The sequence below is a fragment of the Microchirus variegatus genome, assembly GCF_963457635.1.
Source record: "Microchirus variegatus genome assembly, chromosome: 3".
Lineage (NCBI taxonomy): Eukaryota > Metazoa > Chordata > Actinopteri > Pleuronectiformes > Soleidae > Microchirus > Microchirus variegatus.
Window position 1 is genome coordinate 38,501,021 of NC_139804.1, and position 26,629 is coordinate 38,527,649.

Here is a 26,629-nt window from a genome sequence, read left to right on the forward strand (position 1 = left end):
GGCTCAAGACAGACAAACGTTTGAAAGTCTGAATGACTTGTTTGAGGATAAGGTGCACAGATCAAAACCAGCAACATGAACACACATTTTTGAAAAACCCACAAAATACACAAAATACAAGAATATATTGCATGAATAACTTCTTACCTGCACCTGCCACATTGGTCATCTTATTGAACATCTGAAAGACAAAAGCAAAAATACAATATCAGTAACTTTGGCAAAGTAAGTTTTGATAAAACCAGTAGAGTGAGGAATGTAAGTGGTGACAATAAATGACATTTGTTGACATTACTTGACTGTTGCTCCTCACTGAAAACTATTAAAAGCAGTATTTTAATTTAAAAGCACTATTAAGTTGTTATGAAAACCGTTGCTTGTATTCAAGTTTCCATTTATAGATTATTTTGTTAACTTAACTTCTATACACAAAAATCCCGTAAAGACAAGAAATAATTTAGCTAATAAATGGATAGATGGATATTGATAATTTCTTACTAGCCAGCTAGCATAGGAACACGGAGGATAGCTAGCTAGATAGTGATCGATAGACTTTTTTGCCGATATGCGAAAACTTCATACTTTTTCATCATACATAAATCTTTCTTTTCCATGAAATGTATTCGGTCACAGAGGACAACTCTTCACATTCAGTTGTAAGACAACTGTAGTATGATTTCACAGTCGTTAGCTCAAGTGCTACATGTCAGCTTGCTAATCTCAATTAACTGCCCTCTATACCTTAATGTCACAAAAAATGACCAAATGAGGAGCTGTAAACTCAAAAGTTTAGGGAAAGTTTAAAAAAGTTGAATTTTTAGCCTTATAAAAGTCATAAATCTGTGTGTAAAGACGTTGAACTCGTAGCGTGGCTTTGTCGATTTGTGTTGTTTGAGGCAGAAGTTGAGGAAATGTTTAACTTTCAATGTGTTAGCTGGTTAAAACTTTACGCAAATATAACAGCACAACACAAATTTATGTCAAAGTGGACCCAACAATGGTGGACATCATGCCATCATCACTTTAGCAACACTTTAGCTACGTAGTTAGCCATAACAGACACTGCTCTGCTAACCCATGTTAGCGACAGACAGACTACAGTGAGAAAATCTGTGTTTTCTTTTAAATTAAAAAACAGATGGCTATTATATAGAACTGTAGGATATAATCCTCCATGTTGTAAGTACAGAATTCCTTCCTTCCTTCCTTCACTTGCCCTGTTTCCACATATTTTGTTCGGCCTGGCAGAGACAAAAACGCCGTTTCAACTTGCGGCCTGAGACCTTTGACCCTGTGACGTGACGGTCGACTGAGACATGATGCTGATTCAGACATCAACATATCTGCAAAGCTTTTTTTCTGTGAACTCGGACAGTAAGTCACCGGTGTACGGCAGGTTTCATGACCCACGGTGTCGTCATGGCAGCAAAAGCACACACACACACACTCACATGTGCAGTGTAGAGACGCACTTTGGCTGCATGAGCGCCGATCACGACGTGGTTGCCAGACCTGATTGGCTGGATTGAAAGCAGGACAGGTGGTTTTGTTTGCTCACTATCCATCTTTGTTACACGGTCTTTGACACTTTCAGGCCAAACGTCAAATGAGGTGAGAGAACAACGGGCACCTGGCAGCTCATTACTCATTTATTCAGATGAAGAGAAAGGACTTAAAGTGCAGCGAGTCGCAGCCAAGAAACGTCTGGCAAGTTTCAGCCTCCAAAAAATACCACCAACAATGATGATGTGACTTCAGGGCGAGTGGTTAGCGAGTCTCTAAACAATACACTCTTGATTGATTACAGCACTTTTCATGCAAAAGTGAGGTAGAACATGCACAATAGAGATTATTTTCAAACTGGATTAATCTGTCAATTGTTTTTTTTGATTAATTTATGAATTGTGAGGTTCATAAAACGTCAGAATACGTTGAAAAAAAATGCACATCTGTGTTTTTCGTAAACTGAAAGTTAGTTCAGTTCTATGAAAGAAATTACATGAAATTAAGTTGTGATGTATTTATCAAACATGGAAATCTACATTTTGCAATAGTAAAATATAAAAATAATAATAAAAAGGTTTAGGAAACACTAGCCTAGTTTCCTGGTGATGCGTTTTTTGGCATCTGTTCTATTTTGACAATATTTCATAAAGAAATGTCCAACTCTCTGACTCTGACTCAGTAGAGAAACACATAACAGATGACAAACATTGCCTCATATTATGTTGATATATGTATTTTTAACCTCTGTTTAAACACGGCGAGGTCAGTGGGGCCTGTGAAAACCACAAGCTGCTGCCATTGATGTTTCTCCTCATAATTGACTGTGAGATTTGTCACAGTCGGGCAGAATTTCAGGGCATCATCTGAGCCCAACTGTCAGCGTCGATGATTTACCTCTGTACGATAAAACGAGGTCAGTCAACGGTCTTCGTCGCGCTTCTTTCAGAACAACCTACTCCAGATTTATCAAACGTGTCAGTATGATTTAAAGTTGATATTTTTTTGAGAGTTCTTCTTTGCGCTTATTTATATCTTTGGAGGATGTGGAATGACCTCGGGTCCAATCCAGTTTACTGATGAAGTACATTTAAAAACAACATTGTTGGCCAAAGTGCTGTACAGTAATAAAGTAAACACAGGACATGCACAGCACAACTCGAACTCGAGTCGAATGCCAAAAAGACACAAAATGATGTATTTTTAAAACAGACTTGAAAACAGGAAAGGATGATAATGTTTTATAGAAATAAATGTGCCTTTAATAACCTTACTAATATGACTGACTGTGATTTCAGGCTCAGAAAAAAGTGCAACTGAGGAGGAACTTCTGTAAATTTATCGTAAAAGAGTCATTAGCATTAGCACTCCGAAACTGTAGGGGGAGCTCTGTAAAGTTAAAGGTGAGATTGTGCGACCAGCATGTGTCTATTTTTTTATTGCCATTACACTGTTCAATCATGTCTGCCAAAATGTTTTCTATTCCAGCTTTAAAGGCGCCATATGTAAGAATGTGGCCAAAAACGGTTACTACACTGAAATTCAAAATACTGAGGTCTTTTAGGTTTCGTTTTCTACGCCAATGTAGCTCAGACGTAACTGGCAACCCATGGTTGCTCAGCAGCTGAGACTCTACTGACTGCAATGATTGGTAGACGGCGGTAGGTGGCGCCACATGCCAAAATATGATTTCAAAACATAAACATGATTTGCAGTCTGCAAAATATATTTTTTAATGCAAATATTTTGTCTGTACTGTTGTTGTTGGTGAGTTCAGTTTGTTATATGAACATTATTCCTGAGTCTCTGTGACATATTAGGAGGATTTTATCATTTATTACATAATGCACCTTTAAACGTTGGTCATTCTTTATTTATAATATTTTGGTGGGATGACATTTTGGGACAAGTCCTGTTACGCAGGTGCATACCATCCGTTTTCGTCCATTGTGCGAGTCAGGATGTAAGGAATACACAAGATAAACTCACATTCCAGGTAAGATTAGCTCTGCCTTCATGATCTGCAGCAGATTGGGGGAAGATACGAGGAACATTCCACACTTTTCTTTTTTTTTTGTAGATTGTACAACAGCAGCAGCAGGAGGCAGAGGTGGCTGAGCAGGTGCCAAAAACCTTGTACCAGTTACTTGGATAAAACACTCTTCAGTCAGACTGTAACTGCTGGTCTATTCTGTGAGAGTGTGATTGCATTGCTCTCTGCTGTCAGGAGTTTCATCCTCCAGACTCCAGAGCTCTTATGTAAGAGTTAGAGAATAGATAAATGTGGAATGACGCCGCTCACATATCCAGTTCTCAATTTCCAGAAACTCTGCAGGGTCACACAGTGGACAAACAGTCAAGGAACACTCTGACATTTGGGATAGTACACTTGAAGGTGTCTAATGTAAAGTCGTTAAATGTCATGAGAGATCAAGTCAACAAAACCCAACCAATAACACAGCTCATACACGTGTTGCCGGACCTAAATAAAGAAGGTTACGTTGCCGCCAAACACCAGAGTCATTGTCAATAAAAACCTACATGCATCACAGAAGCTTATGACCAGGGAGCGAAAGCCAAATAAATACATTCCAACTGGGCAAACTGTACAGCCAGAATTAAACAGGGGTATTAACTGCAAGGATGGATTACAGAACGGGCCAACCGGGCCCAAACCCAGGGACCCAAGGGCTCCGGGGTCCCTGAAGACCAAGCCTCTTCACTACTATGCCGATATCTTCCCCACTACTTTATTCATCCTGATATTTTAATCCCAGAAGCCAAATAACACTGGTTATTATGTGATGTCTTGACAGGGCCCTTTTCTCATCTGTTCCCAGAGGCCTAATGGTTCATCATGCATGGCTTATTTAGTAGCTATACAGTAGCATACTTTTATAGTATGTAGTAGTATGTTGTTTTCCATTTACATCGGAACACAGTCGTTGGAATTTGGACTGATGCTCACCGTGTTCCACTTGATAAGTCAGAAGTGCTAGCCATTGTTAGCAATAGGACTCGAAAACAACACTACGTGGTACTAACAGCGTAGCAATATTAATAAAACCGTACTCTGTACAGACTAACTGTGAAACAAAAACAACAGAAGCAGCAAGTTTGTGTAGTTCCTGTGTAGGTAACAAACATGAAACACACACTAAAAGTCTGATCTCTTAATGTCACGTAAACACGTTAGTTAGACTAAAATTGAGCTAGTCTTAGTCAGACTAACAAAACTGGATAATGCAATTCATAGTCCTATTACTCCTGCATGTATACGCTTAGTCGGACTGGAGTCGGACTTTGACCCAGAAGTAGAAGGAGACGACGTATAAACTGCAGAAAACAAATGACGATGGCATTCCTTATGTATTAAGTTGTCCGATTGCCTGTCTTAGTCAGACTACGACCTTAGCTCGATTCAACCTTGCAATGTAAACTGCTCAGTTGCCAGAAAACGCCTTTGCCCTACTAACCTCCAGTTGTACCAAAGCCAGATTTGATTCAGTGCACACAGCAACAACATTCTGTCACCTCATCAAAGAAGATGTTTAGAAAGGTAATCCCAATTCATGTAACCACTATGTGACGTCTCAACGCTGCACTGCAGCCAAAATACTCTCACGTTGAACGTGTGTGTGTGTGTGTGTGTGAACATTCTCAGCTGTCCTGCAGCCATGTTTTCACCTGTGCCGCTGGCATTTTCAAGAGCTAGTTATGGCTTCCTCGCTCAGAGCGAACAGGTGGCATTTAATCTGAGAAGCAAAACTCCATTTCGTCTGAAGCACCCGCCGCCTGCAGACAGAGTCAACTTTCTTTGACTCCTTCCAGTAGTTCTCAGCGTGACTCCAGTGTCCTGCCGTCTAAAAAAAATAATATGCTTCACGCTGTGACAACAAAACAAAACAAGACTCTAACGTTTCATAGAACGACTTCAATTTGGGAAAACACTTCTGTTTGCCAACGTGTCACAGCAAAGCACAGTTAAAGGAGTTTGAAAGGCTTTGGACTCGAACCCGCTCGCTGCATTCTGCGAATCGCTCACTCGTCTGTTTCTTTTAGGGCCATTAAATCGTGACATTTATGTACTTGGTCCAGCAGCAGTGAGTGCCGCTTGTTTGAGAATGTCCAAGCTGCCGTATTCCCAGCACAAACCGCAAATATTTACAGACGTACAGGAAACAGGCGCCGTCGCTGCTCTGTTAAAAATGTCACAGTGACTTCTTCATTTGATTCTATTCAACGTGAGAGAATCCAACTAAATGCGATGAATTGTCAGGGGTTTCATGAAGCTAATGTTGCTAAAGTTGACCTTGTTTTTGTTCTTCAAACCACCGTGATTTTCACATTGTAGAGAGAGATAATTGTTGATGAAATTGTCTTAAAAAAGATTCCATGTCTTCTTACTACACTGTGATTGTAACAAACGATGTAGTCGGCTACCAAAAACACTGTCCAAGCATAATCTGAGTGTGTGTGCTAATCTCAGCTGACATAGGACACACTCACACCGACTGTCAATTTAGAGCAGGGGTCTCAAACTCAAATGACCTGGGGCCCAATGCGCATCTATTGTGGTCAAGAGGGGGCCGGCCTAGAGGACAAAAAGTGGGAAAAAATCAACAGACATTTATTTTAAATTACATTAATAAAAGTGTGGACAACTGGAATTAAAACTCGTACCAGGAGCCGTTTTTGCCACTGTCATTCGTGGCTCGGTTCCTAATAAGTGTATTTATATATGTAATTAATGTTGTATATGATACATTTAATAATGGGATAATTATGACCAAATGTCTTATTATTACTGTTATAAAAAACATTGCTTGCAAACATATATTATATTCTAACACCTCACTGGCAGCTGAGCCTCAGCTACACAAGACGGTGAGGTCGTGGGCCATGTTTTTATTATAACATGATATTAAGTGGGGGGCCGCATGTAATCAATGGGGGGCTGCATGTGGCCCCCAGGCCGCCAGTTTCAGACCCCTGATTTAGAGCATCCAATTAGCCTAATCCCCAAATCTGTATGTTTTTGGACGATGGGAGGAAACTGGAGAAGCCGTAGAACCCCTGATAAAAGGGTCAATACAAAAAAAATGATCACAATTAGCCACATTCTGTGGCTGTGGAGGTGGTTTGAGGTAAGGTTTTTTATGTTTATTGTATATCAAAACAGATCGTCGCTTGATTGCTTTTCCTCATGGTTAAAACTACTTAATGCTACAGCAGCGCGAGTAGAGCTTTGATTCACTCAGCTTTACTTGAGTTTCCTTCTCTGAGAGTGTCTGTTCCTCACATAAGACTTTAGTGTGTATTTGAAGCAAAGCTACAGATCTACAGCACAGACATTAATCAGAATTTTGCAGAAGAAATGGATCATTAAAAAATGTGCATGAAGGCCTAGATTCTAGAACGTTTTGATTAAGGGTTCGGGTCTGGCTGATGACGTAAAGCACCGTTTTATAGCTAAAACAAGGTTGTCAAGTTCAACAAAGTTCAGCAACAAACTCCAAGAAAAACAACAACGCAGAGTATATAAAACACAAAGTGCTGATTTCCCACCAAGGGCAAGACATTTTGAATCAGCAGGGAGAAATACTTTGAGCAGAGCAGGAAGTAAACAGATCATGGCAGTCGCCCAAAAAACACTCAAACCAAATTTTTTTTTTTTTTAAAAGAAAAGCATCAGGAATTCAGCAGCAGATGTTTGTAGCAGGTTTGCACAGCACTGAACACAAGGTTTATTTTGTTGAGTCTGAATGAAAAATGTTGGCGTGACTTATTTAAAGGAAACCTACCGTCTTCTTGCTTCTTGTTCTCGTCACCGCGGAGACGCCGCGAGGAGACGACGATCCGTCGCGGCTCAGACTTTCCCCTCCGTCTCCTCGGCGGAGAACTTGGTCGCTCGACGTTTGGTTTGAAGTGGACTTTGACGCCGCGGCAGCAGCAGCAGCGGCAGCAGCAGCAGACCACTGCAACAACATCACCACAACATCATCATCATCATCGGCCAAGACTGGGTCCGTCTCTGTCCGCCCGAAAAACAGACTGAGACATGGACGGTCTCAACGGTGGCCGAGGGAAAAGAAAACAAGAGGCTGAGGTCAACGGCTGGGGACATGAAATCTCTACTCTTGATTCAGCTTGACAGAGCAACACAAAGGAAGCCTGTATTTGTGCATCTTCTTTAGAGAGGACAGAGATTATGACCTTGTCAAATACCCCCCCCCCAGTAAAGATGTCTTGTCCCGCTCAGTCGCTCTGTCTATGCAGATGCCTGCGAGGCATGCGAGCCTCTGTCAACTGTTCCTAAACGGAGCAAATCATACAAACTCCCGTCCAACACAAGAAACTCTCTGTGTGCGACGCGTACATGTAGAAGCCCCAAAGAACGCTTTTGTTCCCAAATGCTAACTCTGATGACATATTTCATGAGACACGCCACCACGATAAGAGGCCCTTTTTTTTTTAGGAGCAGTTACACAGTCACAGTCACGACAACAGCTGTCTGTTTTAGACCCGACTGAAGCGTCGGAGACTCCACTGATCACATGCGAGAGCTGTGGACCGGCGTCGTAAAACAGTCTCAGCTCAGTGGGACACGACGAGATGGTCCAACAAAGATGGTAGTGTCCCAGACTACAGTATATCCTCGTATCTCAAATATCATGTGGGAAACGAGATCCACACACTGTATGATCCTCAAACACTGGGATTATGGTTTACGGCCCTGATCTCAGCGGGGGGTTTTTTTTAAATCTAAACTTTGCTCAGAGAAGATTAAAAATCCAAAAAAGTACACACTTTTGGGGCAAATACATAGTTAGTATGGACTTTTGGTACAAGTACAGATTATTGGGACATGGAGAGATGTTTAAGACAAGTCCAAATTTAAAGGACTAACACAGACTTCAGGAGGAGAATTTACTCACTTTTGGGACAAATAAACTGGGATAAAGAGACTTTTGGTTCTACTATAGACCTTTGGGACAAGTACTAGATGTTCGAGACAAGTACACACTTAATGGACAAATACAGACCTTTGGAGCCTCTTTGGGATCAGTATTGACTTGAGGGACCAACACAGACATTTAGGACAAGTACAGACTTTTGATACAACTGTGGACCTTTGGTGCATGAAGAGATGTTTGAGACAAGTACAAACTTGAGGGACAAACACAGACTTCTAGGACATGTATGGACACTTGAGGAAGGACAGATTCATGGCACAGTATGGACTTTTGGGATAAGTAAGGGCCTTTGGTACCACTGCAGACTTTTGGTACAAATAGAGATTATTGGGACATGGAGAGATGTTTGAGACGTCCAAAATTAAAGGACAAATAGAGACTTCTGGGGACTTTTCAAAGGGACAAGTCTGGACTTTTGCAGGGTTTTGTTGCGTGGAGAGATGTTTGAGACTAGAACAAACTTGAGGGACAAATACAGACATTTGGGACAAATAAACTGGCATAAACAGACTTTCAGTCTCAGTAAAGACTTTTGGTTCTACGATACGTAGACCTTTGGGACAAGTATAGATTTGTGGGACATGACGAGGGACATTGAGGGACACTTAGTATGGACATTTGAGAAAGGACAGACTCGTGGTACAGTAAGGACTTTTTAAAGGCACAAGTATGGACTTTTGATACTACTGCAGACACAGACTTCTAAGACATGTATGGACATTTGAGGAAGGACAGATTCATAGTTAGGACTTTTGGGATAAGTATGGACCATTTGGTACCAGATCTTGAGACAAATACAAATTATTATTATGTAAATATGTTTGAGACAAATACAAACTTAAAGGACACAAATACAGACTTTTGGGACAAGTATTGACTTGAGGGTTAAACACTTTGGACAAGTATGGACTATTAGGGAAGGACAGACTGTTGATAGAATAAACACTTTAGTGCCAAATACGGGTTTTGAGAAAGTACGATAATAAGGATCATTTGGGACTACCACACATTATTGGGACAGGTCCACACAACAACAAAAAAAATGCCCAGCACATTAAATTCTGTTGCTGAAACACCTGTTGCTGACAAGTCCAAATAATCTGCAAGGATTTTGTCTTCACAGAGCACACCAAATTGATTTAGTCAAGTTCTAAAAGCATGACCAAGTATGCGGCATATGCTCCACGAGGAATGTGGTCAGTCCTGAGCGTGACAGCTCTCACACACCATTAGAAGAACGTCTGTGGTCCACATGCTTCTGGACAAAAGGCTGAGGACACACCGTTCATTTGTGATGCAGGCGGCGAGGACACACACACACACACACACACACACACACACACACACACACACACACACACACTCACCTGTTTCTTGCGGACAGTGCAGGGAGTGTTGGACGGAGATGAGCCGGCGCTCAGAGCCTCCTCTATGTCCAGATTAAGTTGGTCCAGTTTCCTCATCAGCTGGATCATGGACTCTGACCAGGGAGATTTGACCTGTGGAGGAAAAGGACGACAATCAGAGGAAACATGGAGACGAGAGAGATCAGCTGTAGTTTAATTACTCTGATATTACGCTGATATTGGAGTGTTACAGCAGCACAGGTCCATTTTTATCCAAGTACAATAGCACGCTTGTTTTGGATAAAACGTTGGCTACATGAAAAGAAATAACAGTTTTATATTATTATTGCTCTTGTATTGTGTGCTTTATTGGTCTTTTATAGTTTTTATATAGTTTTTTCTATCTGTTTCATGTATTTACATGATGAACAGCACTTTGGGCAACTCGTTTTTTATTTAAATTATAAATAACAAATACATTATTTAGTGCATTGGTTCTCAAAGTGCGGCCCGGGGGCCAATGACGGCCCGCAGAAACATTTCTGTCGGCCCCGCAGTGAATTACAGTTGATAGTTTTAATCCAGGAGCGACTAAGCTTGTTAAATGTTTATTGGACATTACTGGATACAGAACAATAAGTGTAAACAAAAATACTGGGTATTTACCTGGTTTCTATATGGTGAATTTTAGTGTATTATTGGGTTATAAGCTGGTAATAAGCAGGTAGCTACAGCCCCCAATTACTAGCTATTTACCCAGTAAATATATGGTAACAGAAATGTGTTACTTGGTATTAACCTGTAATTAGAAGGTAAGAACAATGGCCAAAATACTGGGTAATTACACAGTAAATCATAAAGCGTTATTATATTAACGCTTATATTACTTAACGCTAAACTGTAGAACTGCAATCTGGTCATTAAAATTATTACAAATGGGATTTCTTTCTGGGTTTTTTTTCCTGGAGTGGCCCTCAGTCCAATGTTGGGTTCCTAAATTGGCCTCAGGTATCAACACTTTGAGAACCCCTGTATGAGTAAATAAACCAAAAAGAAAATTAAATAAATACATGCAAATGTCAGAGAACTTAGTGAATCTGGGCACTAAATTATTTATATTTTATGATGTTTTTTCATAATTTAATTAACTTTATTGACTTTAATATTTTAACTGATCCATTCTCCTCCACTGTAAATATACCAGAAATGTTGATTATTTTTGTGCGTATTTTTGTTTACATTTTTGAGGTGTTATTTTATTCACATGGTCCGTTTTTCCCTTTACAAAGTATGTTTTTAAGAGTTTATAATCAAAATAACATCATTTGTTGACCATGTTCAACTAAATGTCATCATTTACTCACTTTTACACCCAAATCATTGGCAAAAATCAGTTGAATTAGACTTTTCCAGTCACTGACGACCATGTACTGGGCACATTACTGGAACTTTACTGGTAAGATGAGTGTGTGTGTGATTTGATTTTTATCACTCTGTTCTACAATCAAACAAGACTTTTTAACAGGCAACGCATCTCGTAAACTGCACGCGGTGCAGCAGTGGACGGAGACGCTGCCACACATGGAAATGTGATCTCCTCAGATGCGACTCAGACGTGTGTGTGTGTGTGTGTGTGTGTGTGTGTGTGTGTGTGTGTGTGTGTGTGTGTGTGTGTGTGTGTGTGTGTGTGTGTGTGTGTGTGTGTGTGTGTGTGTGATTGACTTTTTTCACCCCTCTGAAGGACCTTCTCTGGCATAAACACTGACCTTGTCAGGACCATGTAATCCTCATGGAGACCAAAACCTGGTTAACTGGCTCGGGCTAAGATTCGGTATTGTGGTTAAGGTTAAGCATTAACTGGTTAACAAACTTCAAATTCTTATTGGTAACAAAATCAATTGAGTTGATTTAAACTCATGTAAGTCTTAAAGAACCTTGAGTTGTCTTAATTCTACCATTTCTACCAATTTGTCACTATATTGTGTGTCTTTCATTCATTCTTGTTTATTTTGAAAGAGTAAAATTGTTGTCCTCTTCAATCTTTGAACGAACCATGCTTCACATGCATATATCATCAATATTTTTCTTTCTTTCTTTCTTTCTTTCTTTCTGTATTAACACTTTATTAACCCAATTGTTGTCGTGTGTCAATGTCTCTTTTTGGACTTAATTTCAACATCGTGTTTTCAACAGGAAGCTTGATTATTAATAAGATCCAATCCAACTTATACACTTTTTATTCATCATCCTCAGCCTTCATGGACATAATCAGTAGAGCACAGAATAACCTGCTGTCTCATTAGCTTCCTCATCCCAAACCACTCAACTACGGCCATTTACAGAAGATAATAACATCAACGTTCACAAAACTCTAAGTGAATCATAACATTTTAGAGCTGCCATTCTGCTAAAAAAAATGTGTTTCATGACTGTGTTCACCAAGGTCACTTATGTAAGACAGCAGTAATAAGAAAAAAGGTCACATCCTTGGTCATTGCTCAGAGTGGAAATCACATGGTACCTCACTATACCATACATGGTCCTCAATACCAATAATATCACAATACAACGGTCCTGTGATAATCAATATATTGCAAGACAATCATATGGCGATACATCACAAAATCTGTCTAAAGAAAACTAAATTTAAAGTCACTTTTTTCTTTTAGAACTTAAAATATCAATATTTGCCCTGGATCAATATCAATGATCGTATCATGGAAGGACGATATTTTGACCCGGGCCTAGTGAATTCTATCCAGACAAATTACACCTCTTAGGAATAAGGGTTTCAAGAGGGTTCTTCTACAAGGGCTGAGGTTCTACCTGGAACCATTTGCTTCTGAAAACCCTTTCCCAAAAAAAGGGGTTTTTCAAGAGTCTTGGTAACACTAATGGTTCTAGTAAGAACCATTTTGATCCAGAGAACCCTTTAAAACCCCTTTGCTGAATAAAGGGTTTTAAAAGGGTTCTTGGTGGAACCTTTATAAAAAAAGGTTCCACCTGGAGCCAAAAAGGGTTCTCCTATGAGGACAAGCCGAAGAACCTTATATGGTTCTAATTGGCGCTTTTATTTCCAAGGGTGTATTATGTGTTGAGCCCCACACTTTAAAACGTCTCCTGATATAACACAAAGCAGCATCTTGTCTTCAGTGGATGGTGTTTTCATGTTGACTGACTCCACTTTAATTTGGAAATGACCTTCACAGACAGTGAAATCTCAGAGTGAACCATCAACAGCATCAGTTACAATGAACAACTCATAATTTACACCAGATTAGAAGCGCATTCATTTCATTTCCGGCCATTAAAACAGAAAACATGACGTGACTGAGGCCTGATTTCTCCCAGTCACGACTGAATTAAGTTATTTTTTCGATCTAGGACATAAAACTTTATTATGCACAATCATTTCATTGTCAATAAAAGGTCTGGTGGGAAAATCCCGTGATGTCTTGGACCGAGTGTGCTAAACTATTTTTCATGTTTGTTGATAAATAATTTTGGTTCAACTGAAAATGCATCGGAAGACGTTTGGTCACGTCTCTGTAAAGCCCAATTTATACTCCTGCGTAAAGTGCTCTGCGTAGGTTACGTAGAGCCTGTCGAAGAGCCTCTACGTCGTCTCCGACTGCACGAAATATTTTTTAAGTGTCTGTCACTCCGTCAAGGGACAACGGAGACGGCAAGAGCTGTGATTGGTCCTCAGGACAGGCCGAGCGAAGCTGCTCTGTGCCGGCTCACAGTGAGCACCGAGCGTCCACAGAGGCGGAGCTGATCACCGCCGATAACGTCGCTGTCAAACTATAAATACGTCATATCTTAATACACACACACATGTTTAGACTCTAAATGGACAATTTCTCGCCTCAAATTATCTTAAAACTGCGTTCCGTCACACTGAAAAGTGACAAACGGCCACTGTTTCAACAACAACAGTCTTTCTCCCTCTTTCTTTCTCGGACACCATTGCTCACTGTAGCCTGAAGCAGAACAACCTTGCACAGCGACCCCTACTGATCGGGCGGGAAATTGCAGCGTATGTCAGTCACCACGACGCAGAAGTATAAAGGCTCGAGGCGTCTCCGTGGTGACGCTGACGGATAACGCATATGCAGTCGGAGAAGTATAATGTGGCCTTAAGTGTCATCACTGCTCACACATGACTTGATCCATGCTCCTAATGCTTCTCCACGAGACAGTACATTTGAGTTTTATTACACAAATTACGGCAGTGACGGAGTCTAGACACGGGACGGTCCATTCAGGCCACTGACCACCCACACTCAGCTGACTGCCACTCAGAGAAAGTGCCTTTTTTCTCTCCCTCCTTCAATCCCTGAGGAATGACCTAAATCTGGACAATCCCCTGATGACCTCTGAGGCCTGAGCAGGTCACCCAGGGTCACTGAGAGGAAAAAATAAAGCTCCTCTCCTCTGCAACGCCTTCCTGCTGATCACTGCAATGACCGAGGAATGTAAGAAGTTTGACACTGGATCAGTAAGTTTAGACGACTCTAACTCTATGTGTCTGTGACACACAGTAAACACACAGGACTGATCACGAACACACTGTGAACATCAAGAGGACGTGGACTAGGCACTAAAAAAAAACATTTTAAAAACTGTTACCATGCATTGAATCAAGAACCTTTACCTGGTATTTAAACAGACATCAGGCTTTAAGAACATGTACCAGGCATTAAAATAAAGGCTTTCAAACAGGTGCCAGGCACTAAAAACATGTACTAGTTGTTAAAAACAAGGACTTTGCATTAAAAGAACTGGTTACCTGGCTTTAGGAACAGGTACCAGGCAATAAAAACATGTACTAGGTATTTAAAAAACAAAAACAAACAAAAAAATCAAAACGATTTTATGCTCTGTCAACTTAAACGTTTTCATATTTTATATTTTATGTGGTCTTGACATGCTAACAACTAGCTGCCAGCTAAACTGGCAACTGTCTACTACCAAGCAGAAAGGGAGCATCTATCTAATAAATCACATAAGAAAACAATATAAAACTGGTACCAGACAAACAATGGACTGACAATAAGACAGATGTTATGCTGTCAGTTCAAAGCTTTTAAAACATGCTAACAACCAGCTAAATTGGCAACTGCTTACTACAACCAAGCATATTTATGGATGGTGGACGTATGCAAATTTGATAAATCACATTCAAAAACTGTTACCAGACAAAAAAAAAAGGGCACAATCCAGGCCAGAACATCTTTTGTCCTGACAATGACACAGATTGTATGTCAGCTTTAAGGAGTGAATATTTAGTAAATGGGTGAAAGGCAGACTCATTCGACATGCTAACAACTAGCCACCAGCTAAATTGGCAACTGTCCAATACTACAAAGCAGAAAGGGAGCGTATCTAATAAATCACATAAGAAAACAATTTAAAAATAGTACCAGACAAACAATGGACAATCGACTGACAATGAGACAGATTTTATGCTGTCAGTTTAAAGCTTTTAAAAGTTAATGGGTGAAAGGAAGACTCACTAAACATGCTAACAACGGGTCACCAGCTAAATTGGCAACTGCCGACTACAACCAAGCTGAAAGGGGGGGGGGGGGGGCATTTTGACACCTAGCATAGTGGGCACACTAAATTCAATCAAAATCCAGGCCAATAAGAAATATTTTATGCTGTCAGCCTAAAAAAGTTACTATTTTAAAAAGTAACGGGTGATAAGAAGACTCGCTCAACATGCTAACAAGTAGCCACCAGCTAAATTGGCAACTGCCTACTACAACCAAGCATATTATGGTTGGTAAACGTATTCATATTCGATAAATCACATACAAAAACTGTTACCAGGCAAAAAATCCAGGCCAGAACATTTTTTTATCCTGAAAATGAGAATGAATTGATGCTGTGTCAGCTTTAAGAGGTGAATATTTTAAAGTTAATGGGTGGAAGGCAGACTCATTCGACATGCTAACAACTAGCCACCAGCTAAATTGGCAACTGTCCAATACTACCAAGCTGAAAGGGGGCGTATCGCGTAATTCAATAAATCAAATTACCTGCTAGAGCTTTAATACTGGGACAATGAGAGTAGAACTGAAGTACTTTGCGGAGTCTACGAGAAAGAGGGCGACTTTTAGCGTCAAACGCTCAACTCAGTCATCTCTAAAGAAAACGGAAATATGGGTCGATAATCAAATAAAACTAGCCGAACATCTTGTGAAGTGGATTCATTTTGACCACAGGAGTCGCACTGATGTCAAAAACAGATGCTTCCATTCAAGCCAAATGCGGGACAACAACATTCCCGCTGACATCCCCACGAGGTGCTGGTCAGGAATGCGGCCACTTCTGCTTAGAATGGGAAGGAATTCCAGAGAAGACTTGACGCTCAAGTGAGACACTACCCTCGATTCATCCCTCTGTCTGTGTGTGTGTGTGTGTGTGTGTGTGTGTGTGTGTGTGTGTGTGTGTGTGTGTGTGTGTGTGTGTGTGTGTGTGTGTGTGTGTGTGAATCCCTTCATCAAACCATGGCAACTGAGCTGCTATGAGTCAAATCCTTTAGATAAAATGCATTAATGTTAAATCTTCTCGGTGGACGAGAAAATGCGAGCTGACTATAACTTTATCAGCACAAATTGGCCACATTGTGGCGACGCGACACTGAGGCTTTGACATGGAAATGAGGAGTGGACTGTGTGTGTGTGTGTGTGTGTGTGTGTGTGTGTGTGTGTGTGTGTGTGTGTGTGTGTCCTGGGCTCAGTGCCTGGTTCACACCACCCACAGAGACAGAGCCACACATCAACCACAGAGGGGTCCCTAAATGGAGCAGCCCGGTCATGTGAAAGGGCAACAGCTACCTGCCCCCTACTGGTCAGGAATAAATGACACTCTTGCTGCAACTGGAGACGCAGCAGAGAAGAACACGACGGTCGCAGATCAATCTGCAGAGCAGCAGAAAGATGAGGAGATGTTTATTTTTAGGAGCATGAAGTCACAGCTGAGACACGTGGTTGGTGCAGAGCAGGTAGAACAGGGAGTGATGTATGCAGACAGTGCCCTCATATGGTTACTGGGAGCAACTGCAGACAGGTTATTGCTCAGTGAATATGAATTTAGTTCAGAAGGAAGGAAGGTAGGAAAGAAGGAAGCGACATTGTCAGGTGGGACAGAGGAAAGGACATTATCTAGGAAGGAAGAATTGAAGATTGATAGGAAAGAAGGAAGGGAAGTAGTTAGGACAGAGGGAAGGAAATTAGGTAGGTAGGAAGGAAGGGTAAAAGGAAGGAAGATTGGAAAGAATGAAGGTAGGTAAGGAAAGAAGGAAGCAAGGTTGTTATGTAGGAGGGAAGGAAGGGCATTAGGAAGGTATGAAATAAGGAAGGAAGAAATGAAGATTGGTACGAAAAAAAAGGAAGGGAAGTAGTTAAGGTAACAAGGTAGGTAAGGAAATAAGGAAGAAAGGTATTTAGTTCAGAATGAAACAAAGTAGGTAGGTTGTAACTAAGGAAGGAAGGTAGGTAGGAAAGAAGGAAGCAACATTGTCAGGTAGGACAGAGGAAAGGACATCCCCTAGGAAGGTAGGAAGGAAATAAGGAAGTAATCCGGATTATTCAGCTAGTGATTGGACAGAGTTACTCTAAATCTAACATTTATAATGACTGATGTGTGCGTTTATTTATGTCAAAAATTAATTATAAAGTGATAATTTATGTTTTTGTGCCTGTAGTTTCAAGCACCAGTGATTTACATGAGCATCTGTTTTCTCTCTGTCTTTATTTCTTTCTATCTTTATATTAAATACACATGATTGAGTAATAATTCATATGTTTTTGTTCCTGAAAGTTCCTCAAACTTTTCTCTCCTCTAATTGAAATCGACTTCATCCGTCTCTCAAAACCATGAAGTCATGATTATGTGTCTGTTCCTTCAAGTATCTTGAGTCGTCTTCATCATTTTTTCGAATTTTTGTTGTTGAAGATTATTAAGTAATATTGTGCCTTTGTAATTAAAATAATTTTAATTCATTAACCTCTGATCACATCATTATATGCATCATTCTACATGAGTCTTTCTTTCGCTATATTTCTACATTTATTTCTATGTTAATACTGAAAGACAAATTATTGTCAATTGTACAATAACTTTGTGTCTTCAAGTTCCTAAAGTTGACCAACATTTAGTTTTTAGCTGCAACGCGCAACTTCACCAGTAGATGTTGCCAAACCCTACACACTGGACGTTTAAAGCATATAAACATACAAAAAATATGCAAAAGTGACCTCACCTCAGTGATAACAGAGGCAAAATCTTATGAAAATCTAAGAGTTGACAATATCTTAAGAACACGTTTTTAGTACCTCAAAGGTGATACTTGAGTAAAAGTACAAGTACGTTACCAGAAAATGACTTTTTTTTAAAATAATATTACTTCAGTAAAAATCTTAAATATGACATATACTGTTTTTGATTGATCTATTTGTTTATTTAAGTGTCAAACACTACAGTGTCCAGTCCTCATGAGCTTATAAGACACTATAATAATTTCACAATTATCTACTGTTTAAGAAGTAAAAGTCTTAAGGATTAAGGTTTGAGCCATGGTGGCTCAGTGTCTTTCAACTGGAAGGTTGTGGGTTTAATTCCTGGCTCTGCTGCACTGTGAATATGACAGATGTGTGAATGGGTGAAAACTGTGTAAAGCAGAATAGAAAAGATTGATATAAATATTAGTACTGACAAACGTTAACGCGTCAACGGCGTTAAACAGCGTCAATGCTAATGTACAACAGACATTTACACATATATATACACACACACATATATATATACATATATACATACATACACATACATATATATACATATATATATATATATATATATATATATATACATATATATATATAAAGACCATGACCAACTCTTCTTCTTCTGATTTTATACTTAAGTATGTTGTACTTAACACAGTACAGTCGCAAAAGTATTTGGATATAGTTACATTACAATCCTAAAAATAACTGATTTTCTCTATGGACTTTGGTGCAGGAGAGTGAGCCGTTTAATGAAGGTGAAAAAAGTGTCAAACAGGTGTTTGTTCTTTCTGGCCTTTTAAATGATTATGGTCAGTCATCTCCTGTGACCCCCCCCCCCCCCCCTGTGTCTCTGTAACCTAGCGATCTGTGAGGTCATCCTTACTTGTACCCCCCCCCCCCCCTTCCCTCTTCAACGCCGTGTTTTGATTGGATCAATGACTCGAAAAGAAAACTCTCTCTTGTTTCTCGTGTTATCTTTTGAAATCCAACACGTTCTTTTACAGTGATGCACCACGCCGCCGCCGTCGGCTGTGTGATAACAAAGCGCGTTGGTGCGACACACACACACACACACACACACACACACACACACACACACACACAGAGCGAAAGGCATTGACACTGTCTGTCCTTTGATAATATTTACTGCAGACTCCCATGATTCCCCCCCACATTCTTCCACTCTTCTCCAAAACAACCCTATTCAGAGTCCAGTGTCTCTCTGCACATAAAGCAGCATTACCTCAACATGGTCTTAGCGGCTAATCCTCAGCAGCCATTGACTCTTATACGTCACTCACTCGGCCGCTATTATCTGCAGACTGTTTAGAGAAGCATGACAGTTATTTGCACTTGGATACTTTCCCCACAGCGCTAACGGAAAACACGGCGTAACGGATATTTGTAAGTGTCTGTGTGTTTGATAGCAGAGGGGGGAGGGGGGAGGGGGGAGGGGAGGGGGGGGTTACAGGACGGTTGCTACCAAGGTCACGGTCAGGGTTGTGTGAAAACGCAGAGGATCAAATATACGCCTGGACTTGTTGAGGAGAAGAAGAGTCGTCGTTTCAGTGAAGGGAGGCTCATGCAGCCGTGATGGACTCTGTCAAAACAGAGCTGTCTGCTGAAGGAGGGGAAGCAGAAGCTGTTTGCATTCCAGCCACGTCTGCGTTTCCACCAGGACATAATGTGGAGTCAGTGTTACTCCTACACACACACACACACACACACACACACACACACACACACACACACACACACACACACACACACACACACACACACCGCAGATACAGCTATGCATTAGCTCACGGTGCAGCGATGTCAGCTGCGGCAAATGTGGCAAATGTGGACGCTTGCAACATCGACCATGTTCTTTTATTGACGGACCAAAAACACACATGAAATCAATTGTTTATACACAATTTTTGGTTCTCTTTGGCTGTGGTTGCCAGAATGCGTCGGCTTTTCGTGGCTGTCGGCAGAAAAAATATATATATTATAGCCTCTTAACAACAGGCTCATATTAAATCCAAGTCCAAAAATATCTTTAACCCTTTAAGCTACTACTCAACCATTTGGTCGACCACACTTTAAGTCACTTTATCTCATTGAAAAATGCATCAATCTGAACTCACTAACACTAAATTAATGCGATTGTTCTGAATGTTGTACTTTATGAATTATGCAAACCAGGTTTATTATGAACAGACGTCTCAACCGTTTGTTAGAGGCCTGTATCTGAAATACTGTAGAGTCTGATTAGGGTCTAAATATTGACTGTCGTTATTGTTCTCATAAGTAAATAAAATTAAACTATAAAATAATAAAAACGCAAAGAAATATTTTTTCCTTTGCTTTTTTATTGGTGGGTACCTTAAAGGGTTAAATATATATATATATATCTATGACATTTTATCTCACCATTAGATTAAGCTTTTCTCTCTGGAAAGTTTCTCCATCAGTCACTATCCTGCACCAAAGCCCATAGAGAAATTTGGCATTTTTTTAACTCACAGGGACACAAGAGAAACTCGTCTGCTGCCTCATTTGGGAAGTTTGTGTCATTCCATTGAATCTGAATAAAACATTTCAAACATTAAAGTCACAAATACTAATATTTTAAGTTGCTCTACACCTGTTTTTTTTTTCTATGGAATTTGGTGTGAGAGAGTGAGCTTTTTAAAAAGGCTTTTTAATGATGAGGGGGCAAAATATATTCTTAAGGTGTTGTAAGAAGCCTTGTCCTTGGTGTCCAACAACGTGACCATTTGAGATTAGCTCTAAATTTGTCAGATTACTGGTTTTTACACATCCACAGTGTCCTTGCTAGCAGCCATGTTTCCACTGAGTTTGTTGCATCTGTCTTTAAACATCCACGTTACTTTTCAAGACGGCATCTGGGAAACTTGGAGCTGCATCGTGATGGAAACAGCAGCAGGTGTGATTAGTAAGCATTAGTAATTGCGCACAAATGTAACTTCTGCAACTTTTCATTGGTGCTTCTTGGCGTTTTCAGCCATAAGATCAAATCTTCTATTTATGCCCTCACGGACATTTGTTCATATTCAAAAGTTACACCCTACAGCTTTAATGAATGATTGGTGGTTCATCTGTGCAGTGACATTTTGTCATTCATTTACTGGTGATTTTGAATTTTTTTAAAAAGCAGCGTACCTCTTGACTGCCGGTTTCCTCGTCTGCTTCATGACCGTTGCTGCTGCTGCTGCTCGTGACCTCGGCATCTTCTCGACCGCTCACAGCATTTCCCCTCTTCTGTCTACCTCGGCCGTATCTCCTGTGTCTGTAAATGAGCTCTCTGTCCTGAGGAAACACGTCTGGGAAGACGTCATCGTCGCTGTCGTCTCCGTCGCCATCGTCGTGACCGTCTTCCTCCTCCTCCTCCTCCTCCTCCTCGAGCGAAGACTCTCCATCATCAGAGCTCTCATTGGCACAAACGTGGTCGTCGGCTCCAGACGTACACGAGTTGTCCGAGAAGGCGATGGAGCTCGGTTTGTGCTTCACGATGCGAGGGAGATCCAGGAGCTTCTGGCCCGAATCTGGGCCAGAAGAGGCGGAGCCCGGGTGTCCGACGACATGGCCGTTCGAGATCAGCTCTACATCTCGTATTTCCGTTTTTACACATCCACAGTTGGAGTCTCTCTGGTCTGACTGACCTTCAGCGACAAGAAGTTCCAAACCATCTGAGTTTGGACTCCGTGATGTGAAGACGATACCTGCTTCATGATGCTGAACTGTGGCTAAAGATGCTTCCCCGTGGATGACGGACACATGTCCAGGCTCCTCAGAGCAAACAGCCTCAGGAAATGCAACGCTGTCATGACCGGCAAAGACAAAACCCTTCTTCAGCTTGGTTTTGTCCTGATCCGACTCCAACAGCAAGCAGCTCTGGACTTCAGAGAGACGATCCTCCTCTCCATGGTCCAGTGAGCCGTTTTTTTCTTCAGACGACTCCTGCGGTGGAGAAAATTTGCCTAAAACTGTTCGAAACGGATGTTCCTCCAAATTCACCACAGGTGGGATTTCCATTTTTCCTTGACTCTACAGTTTTTCATAATTCAGAACATAAATCCACAAGTATTTGTGCTTGATGTAGCGGATGGCCATTTTTGCTCAGTCAAACTGCACGGCAGAGAATCTGAAATAAACAAAAAGTAAATATGTAAATGACATATCTGATAAGAAGAGATGCGACAAGACAAAGTTAGACGTACTCCCTTCAGCTCGTTTCTGTGTCAGCTTGTTCTTTGCGAGTGTCCGTTAATGTAAAGCCTCTTAAGTTTGTGCCATTGAGGCGAGTGTTTGCCGTGAAAATCAACATCTGGATCAGCCTGAGCTGTTCAAGTCTGGATCTGTTTCACACACGATTGCGGTGACATCACTGCACAGAGGAATCTGACTGCTCTTCCCCCAGTGGATGATTTACAACACGCTACACCTTTCATCAGGACGTGAGATGCCCCTGGTCGACTGTGGTTAACGTCCCGCTCACCCCTTCATTAGAGCCGTCTTTGATAACATACCTCAGAGACAACAGAAGAAGAAAACAACGGCGTTATTGTGCCGTCACATGGTCGTCATCACGACAGAGATTTTCCTCTGGAGCAGATTTAGGTGCAAATGAGCCGGGAAACTTCCAAAACAAGGACAAATTGAGCAAAATGAAATCCATTATTTCGGAATAAGGTGTACAGCTACACAAAGTTGTTATTTCACACACACACACATACACTTGTGTTTCTGTGAGAACAGCGCACTCCCAACCACGGCCTTGAGACGCGCACATGCAAACACACACATTTTTTGCTTTCACAAGTAGATAAAACCTCAGACAAGGACACACACTCTTCAGAAATCTGGCACCAAACAGCAACAAAATCACATGCATACAGAACGCATGTATTTACAAGTCCATACAGCAACATTACATAAGCAGTAAATGAATGCTGTTTAGAGCCTACACACGCCTCACATGGCAAACGTCAAACGAGGGTATGTGAGATAAGGTTTGGCTTCCAGGAATCCCCTGTTACTCAAAAGCCCATTCAGAGAAAAAGAAGGTTTAATTATCCTCAGCTGAGGCAACAAGACGTCAACACGGCGGAATTAAACCGTAGTTGACTGGAAAAAAGTGCAACTTTTTCAACCCTAAAAACAAGTGTTTTTAAGCATTTTCAGAAAAAACCTGTGGTTTTCTCTACTGCAACAATTAGGAGATGTCATTCCCAGATTTTGGGAATTACAGGAAAAGTCAACACTCACCTGCTGAGTGAGGAAATAGTTTTCTGTGTTGCACCAACAGAACCACTGAGAACATGGCAAAACACTGACTGTCAGGCTGGTTCCTCACAGCAGAAAAGGTTGGGCCGCAGCTCGCTGAGCCACACTTATGTCCCCATAGGCTTATTCTGCTTAAAGGCAAGCTTGTCATCACAGCTATTCCCTCCTCCTCCTCCTCCTCCTCCTCCTCCTCCTCTACTCTACTCTTGTGTTACCCTGGAGGCCTGTAGGAGTGTTCAGCTACAGCAGTGACTAAACCATTCAGAATATGCGAACGAGCGAGTAGAATGTGTACTTGTTGGGAGATGGAAAGGGGGAGGAGGAAAGAAGGAGGTGGAGGAGGAAAGAAGGAGGTGGAGGAGGAAAGGAGGAGGTGGTGTTGGGGGTTTGGCACTGTAAAAGAACAAGGTGGAATAGAGTTGTGTGGATTCTTTTTTCACAAACAGGCTGCGACTGACTTCAGCCGAACAAGATGAACCGCGGCCTTGACCTGTCGCTTTCAAACACAACGCTGAGGAATGCTTTCAAGTCGAGGAGAGAGAGAGAGAGAGAGAGAGAGAGAGAGAGAGAGAGAGAGAGAGAGAGAGAGCTGTGAACCACCATGTTTTACTGACGCTTAATTACACAGTAAATACAATCGAATAAATAAATGAGATTGATGACTAACGGAAAGTAAAAAGCAGGGTTTTCCCAGAAGGAGTCTGTATCGCGGTATTTACGGATACCGATTTCACAAGATTACACTTGTATATTTCACATTTTTTCCTCTTTTAGGTGGTACCTCAGCCCTTGACCTGATGGGGAATCAAACCAGCAACCCTACGGTTACAAGCCCAATTCTGTTCCTCCAACCCTAACCTGGCTGCCACTCTTCTTTACCGCCTCTTTTAGATGTTTTGCTTAAAATACACTTTGTTCGACTTTAATTAAAGAATGCTGATTACCGAGGGAAGGTGATGGTCTAGTGGAAAGGGAACTTGGCTCGTAAGTCGAGGGTTGCCGGTTTGAATCCCAACAAGTGAGCAAGGGAGCAAGACATCCAGTACCCCATTGCTCCCTATCGTTTGGGTTAAATGAAACCAAATTGATGACATTTAATGCTGCACAATGTAGATTTTTATATATATATAATAATTTTTGACACTTTTTTAAATATGCAGTGTCGTTGTGAACGGTTGTATCTGCGTGTTTTTAGTTCAGTGATTTTCAATATTGGTTAAATAAAAGGTGGAATTAAGTAGGAAAAATAAATAAAATCCAAATCTTTCGCCATCGCTGTAGCGTGAGAGACGAGACATCCTGACCTAGAAGCAACATAATGAAACGACACAAATCTGATTTGACATTTGGGGAAATGAGTCACTTTAACGTGTTAAGTTTACAGACTCTCTCTCTCTCTCTCTCTCTCTCTCTCTCTCTCTCTCTCTCTCTCTGATGAAATTAGTGTGGATTTTGAATCAAACACCACTTTGGTAATTTGAGCCAAAGCACACTTGAGTAAACAACACTCCTCTTGTGGTTCAGCATGACTACGCCACATTGTGGGTGAAAAAAAAAAAAAAGTGAGTGAAAGTGAGCGATGAGTATGGAGAAGAAAAATGAATGAGGCAAGTCTGAGCATTTAGCTCATTCACCGACTGAGGACTTTGCCGTTTACGCTTCTCCTGAACTCACCTAATGAGACACAACCGACATCAGACACTGGAGAAATCCTCATTAACTTCTTGTGTCGTTTACTACTTATGATGAGAAGTGAGTTAGTGAAGCCACAGCCACAAATCAACCGCTGGACTCAGTTTGACCTCTGGTTCAAGGCAGGAAAACGAGCACAGATTATGTCATTCACTCATTCAGAAACTGACTTTCAAATCTGCCTGTGGTTGTTGTTCTCCTTGAGCAAAGAATGTCATAGATCCTCCTCTTTTACCCTCATTGTGTAAAAACACAAAGTTATTTCGACCAAATGTTCAGGTGCAAAAATAATAAGTAACTGATAAGTTATGTACACAAAATGTTTCTCAATCTGCGTGACATTCCTGATGTCCTTGTTGAGTATCTGTATTTACATTTCCCCTTTTATATCAACTGTGTCATGGAAATGTCACCAATCCTAAAAGAAATAACTAGGATCAGTTGATTTGAAACGTTCCTGAACAACATTGTGTGGGTTAAAGAGCGTTTTTCTCCATCTGTGAAAGTCAACAGAAATGTGCAGGTGTGTGTGGTGAGAAGAGAATAGAAAGACTGGAGGTCAAAGAGATGGAGTGTGAAAAAAACATCTGGGTGAAAACAGCGACTTGAAGCATTGATAGCACTTAGTGAATAATCGGCCTTTTCTCTGCTCGAGTCTGTCTGAGCTGTGGAGGTGAACAGTCCAAGGCCAATGGGAGTGAGAACAGATTAGCTCTAACACAGCTGGAGGTTCTTCACAAACAAACTCATCTACCTTTGGTCCTGATGAAGAGAAGAGAGGGAAACTGTGTGACTGCATCAAAAACACAGACTTGCTTCTGTCAGAACTAGCATGTGGAGCAGGAAATGATACAGAACTCTCTCAACTTTAGTGTTCACCCTCAGTTCTTCTGCCAAGGAGGTTATGATTTGTCCTAATTTTAGCATCTTCCTGTCTCTGAATCAACTTAAATAGAAGGGTAGGTCATCACCCAAGTATGTTGTCATTATAGCTTTGTATTTTCAAGAAAACCCTCATATAATCTCATATTATGGGCAAAATCGTAGTTTACGTATGACAGATTTCAGTGTCTCATTGAACAAGATCAGATGTGTTCATCTCAGCGACATCTCAACACATCAGGATGAATTTTGTCACACAAGGCAAGTTTATTTGTATAGTGCCATTCTTACACAAGGCAGTTCATAGTGCTTTACAGGCAGGAAATACATTTGAAATGAAAACACGATCAATTAAAAAATAAATTATAGAAATTACAACCATTTAAAACATCAAACTATTTAAAATCAAGCGGAAAGTAATGCAATTAAAAAATCATTTGGAATTTAAACACAATAAATTCAAAAATCAATTATGAAATTAAAACAAATCACGCAAAATTAATGCAATTTTAAATCACTATTTTAAAATGATTAAAATCATTAAAAAGTTAAGTTAAAGTGGTTAAAATTGGTAATATTAGAAAGCGGCAGTAAACAATATGTAAGATGGGAATAGCTATAAGCAGGT

The 26,629-nt window shown here is 40.8% G+C and overlaps 1 protein-coding gene across 1 annotated transcript in view; it reads right to left on the reverse strand.

Moving 5' to 3' along the window:
• Positions 1 to 22,176, reverse strand: part of stard13b (StAR related lipid transfer domain containing 13b) — a gene marked incomplete at its 5' end in the record, with an annotated part of 125,996 nt that extends 103,820 nt beyond the window's left edge. The window contains 4 exons of the mRNA XM_083886270.1: positions 148 to 181; positions 7,308 to 7,454; positions 9,848 to 9,979; positions 21,304 to 22,176. Coding sequence (XP_083742396.1) covers positions 148 to 181; positions 7,308 to 7,454; positions 9,848 to 9,979; positions 21,304 to 22,176 — 1,186 coding nt within the window. The remainder of the gene's footprint in view (positions 1 to 147; positions 182 to 7,307; positions 7,455 to 9,847; positions 9,980 to 21,303) is intronic.
• Between the last annotated feature and the right edge of the window lie 4,453 nt (positions 22,177 to 26,629).